Here is a 12,670-nt window from a genome sequence, read left to right on the forward strand (position 1 = left end):
TGATAACAATTTGCCATACTCTGACAAATTTGTTTCTTACGTTTTACGATAAATCAGAGCCCTATGCTCATTAAAGATGCCAGACTGGTGATAGTCAGACCGCAGTGGTTCAGGAGTCAAATTAATGATCCACATTACCCAAAAGAGTCACAGTAGTGTGACTTCATTGTGTCATTTACTATAGTATTATATATTCATATTTAAACAGTGTGACAGGGGAAATATTTAGTTTTTTATACCTGTATATATTCTCACAGCAAAAATGACTGAGCAAGGATTATTATTTATTAACTACAATTGGGTAAGTAAAAAAAAAAAAAGCAAGAGTAAAAGCATCCTGATTGGTTAATAACTTAGACTGGTTAATAATAAAATCACACAGCGTTTTAATATCACATGCTGCAGGAGACACATTAACGTGCCACTTGCAGTTTGCAAGACCCAGTCTGAGTATCGCTGTGCTAGACAGATAATACTGGTTGGAAAAGTCCACTATCCAACCCCCACCCCACCAAAAAAAATTTCCAGGGGTGACAGTGTACAAATTTCCACATTCTGTCCTGCCCGAACCTGATCTGTACAGACACCGTCTAGAGATGAGAGGATAGATCAGGCTCTATGCCCATTCAGTCCTTAGTCCCTCTGAAATTTTTAACAAGAGGGCTACTTATGACAGAACTTGTTATATGGACATGAGTCCTGAGTCGACAAAATTCTTTTCAGAGGCTTAAGAGCCTTTTTATGTTAATGACTTTCCGGAAATACCCATACAAGGTGAAATCCAACATATCAGTTTTATATTCAGTTATTGCATTATTTAATTTTGTGACTGGAAGTCCTCCAACAGTGCAGCAGACATATTATAGCTAGTTTCTGGAGTGTCCCCTCGCTAGAGTCCGTATACTGTTTATGAAAGTAATACTTTTGGTGAAAGAACTTTTACATATCCTCTTAAAATTTTTATTTCATTCTAACAGCAAATTTTCTCTAAGCCACAGGAAGAAGTTACTAACAGAGGCAGAACTAGCACGCATGAATGGCACAGGAAATCAACTGGAGAGGTGTCATAAATATAAAGGGAAGGGTAAACCCCTTTGAAATCCCTCCTGGACAGGGGAAAGCTCCTCTCACCTGTAAAGGGTTAAGAAGCTAAAGGTAACCTCGCTGGCACCTGACCAAAATGACCAATGAGGAGACAAGATACTTTCAAAGCTGGGAGGAGGGAGAGAAACAAAGGGTTTGTGTGTCTGTCTATATGCTGTCTTTGCCGGGGATAGACCAGGAATGGAGTCTTAGAACTTTTAGTAAGTAATCTAGCTAGGCATGTGTTAGATTATGATTTCTTTAAATGGCTGAGAAAAGAATTGTGCTGAATAGAATGACTATTTCTGTCTGTGTATCTTTTTTGTAACTTAAGGTTTTGCCTAGAGGGGTTCTCTATGTTTTTGAATCTAATTACCCTGTAAGATATCTACCATCCTGATTTTACAGGGGGGATTTCTTTATTTCGATTTACTTCTATTTTTATTAAAAGTCTTCTTGTAAGAAACTGAATGCTTTTTCATTGTTCTCAGATCCAAGGGTTTGGGTCTGTGGTCACCTATGCAAATTGGTGAGGCTTTTTATCCAACATTTCCCAGGAAAGGGGGGGTGCAAGTGTTGGGAGGATTGTTCATTGTTCTTAAGATCCAAGGGTCTGGGTCTGTAGTCACCTAGGCAAATTGGTGAGGCTTTTTACCAAACCTTGTCCAGGAAGTGGGGTGCAAGGTTTTGGGAAGTATTTTGGGGGGAAAGACACGTCCAAACAGCTCTTCCCCAGTAACCAGTATTAGTTTGGTGGTGGTAGCGGCCAATCCAAGGACGACGGGTGGAATATTTTGTACCTTGGGGAAGTTTTGACCTAAGCTGGTAAAGATAAGCTTAGGAGGTTTTTCATGCAGGTCCCCACATCTGTACCCTAGAGTTCAGAGTGGGGGAGGAACCTTGACAAGAGGTCAAAATACTACTTCAGGTAATTATATATCACATCTAAAAATTAAAAAAAGAAAATGGGAATACGATTACCAGTGTACATTAACAGTCTTACCTGGCATACCATGTATGAGGTCACCACACAGTACAAAGAACTTGGGCTTGGGGTTTAACTGGTTAATGGCTTGCACAGCTTGCTCTGTTAATTTGATCTCCTCTTCCCATTCATCACCTCCATTGTCACAGTCACCAATTGCCCAGGCTTTCATCAGTCCAAACTGAGGATCCGCTCCTTGGATGAAGTAGAAAGGGGCTTTCCATTGACCTTCATCATCTTAAAGAAAAAAATGAAATATTAGTAAAATCCTAAAGGGAAAGGAAATTTTCCCTGTATTATCAACACGAAGGTGAAGAGTAACTTTCTTTAAATTCTTCAACAAAAAACTTCAAAAACAGACTCCAACGAGAAACTGCAGAACTGGAATTAATTTGCATACTGAACACCATCAAATTAGGCCTGAATAAAGACTGGGAGTCGATGGGTGGTCATTACACAAACTAAAACCTATTTCCCCATACTAATTTTTTCCCCCTATTGTTACTCACATCTTCTTGTCAACTGTTTGAAATGTGCCATCCCGATTACCACTATAAACGTGATTTTTTTCACCTGCTGATAATAGCCCACTTTATTGATTTATCTCGTTAGAGTTGGTAAGGCCACCCCCATCTTTTCATGTTTCCTCTGCGTGCGTGTGTGTGTGTATCTATCTTCCTACTGTATTTTCCACTCCATGCATCTGATGAAGTGGGTTTTAGCCCACGAAAGCTTATGCCCAAATAAATTTGTTAGTCTCTAAGATGCCACAAGTACTCCTCATTCTTTTTTCTTTAATTGAAGGCCACTTTAATACAGTAGGCACAATACTTTAATAGAGTAAGCGCAAGCATAATATTTCCCTACTATAGATTAGAGCATTTTTATTTATTCTAATTATGCAATGCTGACATGTGGCTGTATGATGACTAGAGAAAAAGTGTACCAGCAACAAAGCAAATGCTGCTTAAAACTGCAGGACTACAACATAGCTCAATAGCATGGAACATAAGAGATTCATTTTCAATTATTGCCTTTTTAATTAAATAAAAAATGCACACAACATTTTATGGTGCCAGGAGGAATATACTCTTAAATTATTATGTTAAATGCTTTTTGCTCTTACCCTATTAGAGAAAGCTTGAAAAATTCACTTACTAGTGCAAAGCTCTTGCTAGCTAGAGACACATCTCCTGTATAGGATGCAGGACAGCAACCCAGTAGGAATTGCAGCATTCTTTCCTCATTCCCAGCAGCTCTGGGCTGGCCCATGCCAGCTGAATTGCTCTCATGAGGCTTGGGCAGGAACCTTCCTAGGCTCAGGCTGGGACCCTCTCTCCTCACTGGGTCCTTAGAGCCTCCGCTTCCAGCCTGAGCCTGGAAGCTACACTGCAATTAAACAGCCCTGCAGCCTGAAGGCCAAGTCAGCTGGCACAGGCCAGCTCCAGGAGTCTAACTGTGGTGTAGACAAACTCATACGGTCAATTGGCAGTGAGGTCCAGGCACATAACCTCCCACCCCCACTTGAACTTTGGGCTGGTAGTTTTAATCCTCTGGCAATTTTTTTCAAGCCTGCTCTCATACATTTTAGTTGTACTATTTAGACTTACAAAAGGCTCTCCCCACTACCACAATATGGCATTATAGGGAAATCTCATATTACTATGACTGAACTGCTTTTCCTCCTCAAAATGCTATACAACATTTACTAGTATACTATGAAATATTATACATAATTTAATTGCATTTTTAAATTAATATGGTATTTTGTGCAACAGTACCCATGTTTATTTTGTTTGTTTGTTTGTTTATTTGCTAGCTTCGGTCATTTACATTGGACCTCAAAGTGATTAGTGAGAATTAGAAGGGTCAAATGGAAACCTTAATTTAGGATGTTCATAATGGCTCCTGACTGAAGCCTAGAATAAAAATATACGAGCCTGGAGGCAAACTAAAATGTGTACAGCTTCCTTAACACCCTGCTTAAGGCCAGAAACTTACGGAGGGGAAAGAACAGGATTTTTGTAGTTTCAGTTAATTTTTTGTACCTCGGATATCTCAGTAATGGGTACCACAAAAAAAAAACTTAGATAATGTAGATACCAAAGCAGGCTAAGAAAAAATTTCTCATTACTCATCCATGAATAGCTAAGACCATATTCTGCTACAGATAAGAGACTGTGGGTGTCTTAACTTTTCTCTAAACTACAGTACAAACTTTTCAAAAGTATACTGTTGCTGCCCTGATTGTCTACAGACATTTCCTTGCATTCCAAGTGTTTGGTTTTGGACTACTGCAGCTGGGTTTCTCCTTTTTATGCTCTTCTTTAAGGTATGTCTGACTAGTCTACACTAGAAGCACTACGTGGTGCAGCTGCACTGAAGCTCTCCTGACACAGCGCTGTACACACCAGCTGTCAAGGTTCCTCCCCCACTCTGAACTCTAGGGTACAGATGTGGGGACCTGCATGAAAAACCTCCTAAGCTTATCTTTACCAGCTTAGGTCAAAAACTTCCCCAACGTACAAAATATTACACCCGTTATCCTTGGACTGGCCGCTACCACCACCAAACTAATACTGGTTACTGGGGAAGAGCTGTTTGGACGCGTCCTTCCCCACAAAATACTTCCCAAAACCTTGCACCCCACTTCCTGGACAAGGTTTGGTAAAAAGCCTCACCAATTTGCCTAGGTGACTACAGACCCAGACCCTTGGATCTTAAGAACAATGAACAATCCTCCCAACACTTGCACCCCCCCTTTCCTGGGAAATGTTGGATAAAAAGCCTCACCAATTTGCATAGGTGACCACAGACCCAAACCCTTGGATCTGAGAACAATGAAAAAGCATTCAGTTTTTTACAAGAAGACTTTTAATAAAAAATAGAAGTAAATAGAAATAAAGAAATCCCCCCTGTAAAATCAGGATGGTAGATATCTTACAGGGTAATTAGATTCAAAAACATAGAGAACCCCTCTAGGCAAAACCTTAAGTTACAAAAAAGATACACAGACAGAAATAGTCATTCTATTCAGCACAATTCTTTTCTCAGCCATTTAAAGAAATCATAATCTAACACATACCTAGCTAGATTACTTACTAAAAGTTCTAAGGCTCCATTCCTGGTCTATCCCTGGCAGAAACCAGCATACAGACCGACGCAGACCCTTTGTTTCTCTCCCTCCTCCCAGCTTTTGAAAGTATCTTGTCTCCTCATTGGTCATTTTGGTCAGGTGCCAGCAAGGTTACCTTTAGCTTCTTAACCCTTTACAGGTGAGAGGAGCTTTCCCCTGTCCAGGAGGGATTTCAAAGGGGTTTACCCTTCCCTTTATATTTATGACACCAGCGTTTAGGTCGGTGTAACTTATTTAAATCCCTGAGCGACATAAGTTGTACCAACATAACCTGTGGTGTAGACAAGCCCTTTGTCTTACCCCTTTTAGTTTTATCCTTGCTTTAATATGTATGAGGACTTCAGTAGCTCAGACATAGGTGAAGGTTTCTCGCAGGAGTGGGTGGGTGAGATTCGGTGGCCTGCGTTGTGCAGGAGGTCAGACTAGATGATCATAATGGTCCCTTCTGTCCTTAATATCTATGAATCTATGAATATCTACAATTAAAACATTCACTCGTAGCTGCCTGAAGTCCTGGAGCTTGTTTATTATACAAGTGGGTGGGTTTGTTTTTATTAAATTCATGATGAAAAACCCACACATTCTACCACTATAGTACTGCAGAACAAGGAGAACTGTATTTCCACCAGAACTCTCTCTGACCAGGGTTACCACAGTTCCAACTATTATGTTGTGTAACTGCAATAGTGGAATTAAAATATAATAAAAGGCTAGTGTAGAAACATGCTCAGAATCCCTGGAACTACAGATTCAAATGTTATCAAGGTCAGCTCAGAACTTCATCCTTCCATGGTAGCTACATTGATTTCTAGGCAACCTACAACAAGTCAGTTTTTTCAGATAAAAGACCTTAAAAATCAAAGACAAAAATTTAAAAAAAAATAGGCTCAAACCCATATTTAACCAACTAAATAAGTGATTTGATTTGGGGATCCTTTAGGAGGAAACACTTAAAAAATAAATTGTTTAACAACATTGAAACTGAAACACAGACTGGGAAAAGTAACTGCTATTCTTAACGTACGCCATTCCACTTTCCTCTCCTTCAACAGCAAAAGCAAGAGATGTCAGGATCAGTTCTAAGTTATTAACTGCTGCCATTAGACCCACATCCCTTTGCCAAACGTAGGTTCCTACATTACAATTAATTTAAAATGTAATTGTTAAATAAAACAATTTATAGTCTGCTAACGTCATCAATTCATATAGTCATCGTCCTCTCTTGTACATTAATAAGACCTCTAAATCTCACGTTTTACAGAGACTGAAAACCTTTAGCCATTAGTTTTTAAATCTGAAATGTTTTTAAATCTGAAAACCTTTCACATTTGCAAATTAGAAAACTCATTCAGACAGGTTTTTATTCAGAGAAGTGAAATGATCAATCAATCCATCTGTTTTCTATGGAACCCTTTTGGAACTGGCTGAATGACACAACATAATTTAGGTTTTTATTTCATGTGTCTTGCATGGAAAATGAGAAATACAACTGTCATAAAAATCAGTTTACGTGCTGCATCGAAGACCTTGTTTAGGCAGAGAAATCAACTTAGATTTTTTAAAGTGAAACGCTATAAAGAGGAGTTAAGGAAGCCTGCAACTCTAAGGGTTCTAACTCAGCAGACATGTTCTGTGACTTAGTAAGGAAAAGGAGGGTTTGAAACAGCTACTCAGTTTGGAGGAGTAGGAAGCTTTCCCAGGTCAGGCTCTCTGGTGCTGCTTGCTCCTGCTCAAAGTTTCTCCATTCTGCTACACAATGAAACCAGACCAAATTCCTCTCAGTTTTCACTGGTGCCAGTGAGAACCCTGTAGGCAGCTGTGCAACTGATAAGAATCAAGTCAGTTTCACTGCTGCTCTGGAAAGCTCTGAGCAACACAGGAGGCAAGCACTACAGGAGAATACAAAAGTGGAGTCTCTGGGAAAAGTAATCAGAAATGCCCATCCAGCAGCCCAGAGGAACAAGGAGAAAGTACTTCTCTTTTCCAGAAGCTAGAGAAGGCTGAAGGCTTCAATTTTCTCAGACACATACTAAACAGAGGTTTACACAAAAATGAACCACCTGAACGGGGTCAAAGAAAGAATCCCAGCACCCACCCCTTTTTCAACAATTTGAGCTACAGAGTTGGCTCATCACCTAACAACAAGGACGTCTACTTTTTTCATACTAATTGGTTGCTGGCTAGTAAATTTAGTCCTCTACCTTATAGATGACTGAAAGTTCCCATGACTTAAATTGTCATGTATTGTCATCAATTGACATGTATTGGTGTGAGTGGTGATATGGGGACAGAGAGACTGTTGGGATACATTAGAAAAAGAGAAGTTCAGTATACAGAGAGATTCTAGGAGGAGAAGCGGCAGAAGAACTTATAATGGAGAAAGGGAAAGACATACGGGAATGCGAACAGAGGAAAGAAAGGATTGCGAACAAACAGAGGAAAGAAACTGAAATGATGCAGGAAAAAAGAGTTATACCATCATCACCTATTATAAGAAAGAAAAAAGAAGAAGAAATTGAGTGAAGCCAGAAAGGAAAAGAAGGTATATCACAACTAGATTCATAGATTCACAGACATTTAGGTCAGAAGGGACCATTATGATCATCTAGTCTGACCTCCTGCACAACGCAGGCCACAGAATTTCACCCATCACTCCTACAAAAAAAAAAACCTCACACCTATATCTGTGCTATTGAAGTCCTCAAATCGTAGTTTAAAGACTTCAAGGAGCAGAGAATCCTCCAGCAAGTGACCCATGCCCCATGCTACAGAGGAAGGCGAAGCTCTCTGAGTAAGAGAGCTTTAAATTAGGAATTTGGGGGAGACGTCCAGGTAATGTCCATGCCGGATTTTAGTATTGAGAGGGAAGAAAAAAAAGTAAGGAAGGATACAGCCGTGGGTAGGAGAATGGACATAAGGAGGAAGGGCAGTGTGGATACCAGTCTAATAGGTCATACTGGCTGTAGAATGTCTGTGCCTAATTGGGTATAGATTGTGAGTGAGGCCAAACAGCAAAAATTAAGATGTTTGTACACCAATGCAAGGAGCCTAGGTAACAAAATGGAGGAACTAGAGCTACTGGTGCAGGAAGTGAAACCAGATATTATAGGGATAACAAACAAGGTGGAATAGTCGTCATGACTGGAGTACGGGTATTGAAAGGTATGTGCTGTTTAGGAAAGACAGAAATAAAGGTAAAGGTGGTGAAGTAGCATTGTATATCAAGGATGAGGTAGAATGTAAAGAAATAAGAAGCGATGGAATGGATGGAATACAGTCCATCTGGGCAAAAATCACATTGGGGAAGGAAACTACTAGAGCCTCCCCTGGGATAGTGCTTGGGGTGTGCTATCGACCGCCAGGATCCAATTTGGATATGGATAGAGCCCTCTTTAATGTTTTTAATGAAGTAAATACTAATGGAAATTGTGTGATCATAAGAGACTTTAACTTCCCAGATATAGACTGGAGGACAAGTGCTAGTAATAATAATAGGGGTCAGATTTTCCTAGATGCAATAGCTGATGGATTCCTTCATCAAATAGTTGCTGAACTGACTAGAGGAGATGCCATTTTAGATTTGGTGAGTAGTGAGGACCTCATAGAAGAAATGGTTGTAGGGGACAACCTTGGTTCAAGTGATCATGAGCTAATTCAGTTCAAACTGAACGGAAGGATAAACAAAAATAAATCTGTGACTAGGGTTTCTGATTTCAAAAGGGCTGACTTTCAAAAATTAAGGAAATTAGTTAGGGAAGTGGATTGGACTGAAGAATTTATGGATCTAAAGGCAGAGGAGGCCTGGGATTACTTCAAGTATAAGCTGCAGAAGCTACTGGAAGCCTGCATCCCAAGAAAGGGGAAAAAATTCATAGGCAGGAGTTGTAGACCAAGCATCTCAGAGAGGTGATTAAGAAAAAAAGCAGAAAGCATACAGGGAGTGGAAGATGGGAGGGATCAGCAAGGAAAGCTACCTTATTGAGGCCAGAATATGTAGAGATAAAGTGAGACAGGCTAAAAGTCAAGTAGAGTTGGACCTTGCAAAAGGAATTAAAACCAATAGTAAAAGGTTCTATAGCCATATAAATAAGAAGAAAACAAAGAAAGAAGAAGTGGGACCGCTAAACACTGAGGATGGAGTGGAGGTTAAGGATAATCTAGGCAAGGCCCAATATCTAAACAAATAGTTTGCCTCAGTCTTTAATAAGGCTAATGAGGATCTTAGGGATAATGGTAGCATGAAAAATGGGAATGAGGATATGGAGGTAGATATTACCATATCTGAGGTAGAAGCGAAACTTGAACAGCTTAATGGGACTAAATCGGGGAACCTAGATAATCTTCATCCAAGAATATTGAAGAAATTGGCACATGAAATTGCAAGCCCATTAGGAAGAATTTTTAATGAATCTGTAAACTCAGGGGTTGTACCGTATGACTAGAGAATTGCTAACAGTACCTATTTTTAAGAAACGGGGGGTGGGGGGGGGGAGAAAGTGATCCGGGTAACTATAGGCCTGTTAGTTTGACATCTGTCGTAGGCAAGGTCTTGGAAAAGATTTTGAAGGAGAAAGTAGTTAAGGACATTGAGGTAAATGGGACAAAATACATGGTTTTACAAAAGGTAGATCGTGCCAAACCAACCTGGTGATCTCCTTCTTTGAGAAAGGAACAGATGTTTTAGACAAAGGAAATGCAGTGAATCTAATTTACCTAGATTTCAGTAAGGCGTTTGATACACATGGGGAATTAGTTAAATTGGAAAAGATAGGGATCAATATGAAAATTGAAAGGTGGATAAAGAATTGGTTAAAAGGGAGACTACAGCGGGTCATACTGAAACATGAACTGTCAGACTGGAGGGAGGTTACCAGTGGAGTTCCTCAGGGATCGGTTTTGGGACCAATCTTTTTATTACTAACCTCGTCACAAAAAGTGGGAGTGTGCTAATAAACTTTGCGGATGATACAAAGCTGGGAGGTATTGCCAATTTAGAGAAGGACCGGGATATCATACAGGAGGATCTGGATGACCTTGTAAACTGGAGTAATAGTAATAGGATGAAAATTAATAGTGAGAAGTGCAAGGTCATGCATTTAGGGATTAACAACAAGAATTTTAGTTGTAAGCTGGGGATGCATCAATTAGAAGTAACGGAGGAGGAGAAGGACCTTGGAGTATTGGTTGACCACAGGATGACTATGAGCCGCCAATGTGATATGGCTGTGAAAAAAGCTAATGTGGTCTTGGGATGCATCAGGAGAGGTATTTCCAGTAGAGATAAGGAGGTGTTAGTACTGTTATACAAGGCACTGGTGAGACTTCATCTGGAATACTGTGTGCAGTTCTGGTCTCCCATGTTTAAGAAGGATGAATTCAAACTGGAACAGGTACAGAGAAGGGCTACTAAGATGATCTGAGGAATGGAAAACCTGCCTTATAAAAGGAGACTCAAGGAACTTGGCTTGTTTAGCCTAACCAAAAGAAGGTTGAGGGGAGATATGATTGCTCTCTATAAATATATCAGAGGGATAAATACCAGAGAGGGAGAGGAATTATTTAAGCTCAGTACCAATGTCGACACAAGAACAAATGGATATAAAATGGCCATCGGGAAGTTTAGACTTGAAATTAGACGAAGGTTTCCAACCATCAGAGGAGTGAAGTTCTGGAATAACCTTCCAAGGGAAGCAGTGGGGGCAAAAGACCTATCTGGCTTCAAGATTAAACTCGATAAGTTTATGGAGGAGATGGTATGATGGGATAACATGGTTTTGGCAATTAATTGATCTTTAACTATTCATGGTAAATAGGCCCAATTGTTATACCAAAAAAATAAAAACCAGCAGGATCTTATTAAAGGGGAAAAGGCAAAATGCCACATTTATTGTGAATACAAAAAGACTCATAGTAAGCAGTTAGTTATAGCTATAACATTCCATTCAATTTCATATTTATTCATACATTCATTCATACCCACACACAGGTTCTGCAAGGTTGTTATCATAGTTACCAGCCTTAGAGTTGCTCATGCCAAGCCACTGGTCAGGTGGCCTGGACATTAGGAGGGAGCAGGGCCTTGTCAGATGCTCATCTGATGCTCCTGGAAATTGGTTTGCAGAATCAGACCCCAAAGTTCTCACTTTCTAGAGTCCATTTTTATAGGAATTTCTTCCTATGCCAGTCTATGGGAATTGCTTCATCATGCTGTTGCTGAATCAATCAGCAGATGGCACATTCCTGACGGCTCCGTGCTGCCAGATGTTATCTTGTTCTTTGGTTCTCCCATTCTTGAGGCTGTTGGGTGGATTCCAGTCTGCCCTCCGGGGGTCCTCTGGTTATTTCCACTTGACGCCTTCTTCAGCCATTGGACACTAGATTCTTAGGCTGGCACCTCCCTGATCATTCAGTTATTATCCACACCAAGCATCCATCCACATACATCCTCTATATCTATTTTAATCACAATTGTTAAAGTGAGAAGAATACAACAAAAGGGCGGGGAGTCTCTGGGTGCTGTTTCTGTTGTTACAGAGTATTGCTTTGAGTCTCTCTCTGTGTGAGTAGTTGTTGTTACAAAGAATTGCTTTGAGAACAGACTCTGTCTTAGAATGTACTAACACAATTAGCAGCTTGCAAGTTTCACACATAGAGGGAGAGAAACAGTACCAAACACCAAGAGACCTCTTAATTAGTAATACCCTGGAATTTAAACTATGGAGAATCAAACTCATTTGTGATTTTAATACAGAACTTCTTTAATATGATCCAACACAAGGGCCTGTGATGGGATGTTAGATGGGGTGGAATCTGAGTTACTACAGAGAACTCTTTCCTGGGTATCTGTCTGGTGAATCTTGCCCACAAGCTCATGTTCAGCTGATTGCCATATTTGGGGTTGGGAAGGAATTTTCCTCCAGGGCAGATTGGAAGAGGCCCTGGGGTTTTCACCTTCCTCTGTAGCATGGGTCACTTGCTGGAGGATTCTCTGCATCTTAAAGTCTTTAAACCATGATTTGAGGACTTCAATAGCTTAAACATAGGTGAGAGGTTTATTGCAGGAGTGGGTGGGTGAGATTCTGTGGCCTGCATTGTGCAGGAGGTCAGAGTAGATGATCATAATGGTCCCTTCTGACCTTAATATCTATGAGATGTAATAAACAGGGATGGGCAAACAGTATTTGGTTACTGTGTGGTTTGACTAAATTATTCAACAATGCCATGAAAATTAATCAATAGCTATATGTTTGTGGTATTAGTTCAGCTACATAGTACACAACAATGAAGATCAGTACATAATATATTCAAACACTTTTTTCTGCTATTTGGTCAATCCAAGTAGTAAGTTTCTTTTTCCAAAAAAGAAATAGGGCTAATTTACACAGAGCTCCACCAGTTTACTAATTCTTAATTAATACTGGGTGCAATTATAAACTAATTTGGTTACACTAAATGCAAAAGGCTGT

At 40.0% G+C, this 12,670-nt stretch overlaps 1 protein-coding gene across 4 annotated transcripts in view; it reads right to left on the reverse strand.

Annotated features, from left to right (window-relative positions):
- Positions 1 to 12,670, reverse strand: part of CPPED1 (calcineurin like phosphoesterase domain containing 1) — a 94,814-nt gene that overhangs the window by 66,752 nt on the left and 15,392 nt on the right. For all 4 annotated transcript variants that reach the window (XM_084640538.1, XM_084640536.1, XM_084640535.1 and 1 more), the window contains exon 2: positions 2,087 to 2,305. In XM_084640538.1, the coding sequence (XP_084496664.1) occupies positions 2,087 to 2,305 (219 nt within the window). The remainder of the gene's footprint in view (positions 1 to 2,086; positions 2,306 to 12,670) is intronic.

Source organism: Lepidochelys olivacea, assembly GCF_965140295.1.
Source record: "Lepidochelys olivacea isolate rLepOli2 genome assembly, chromosome: 10".
Lineage (NCBI taxonomy): Eukaryota > Metazoa > Chordata > Testudines > Cheloniidae > Lepidochelys > Lepidochelys olivacea.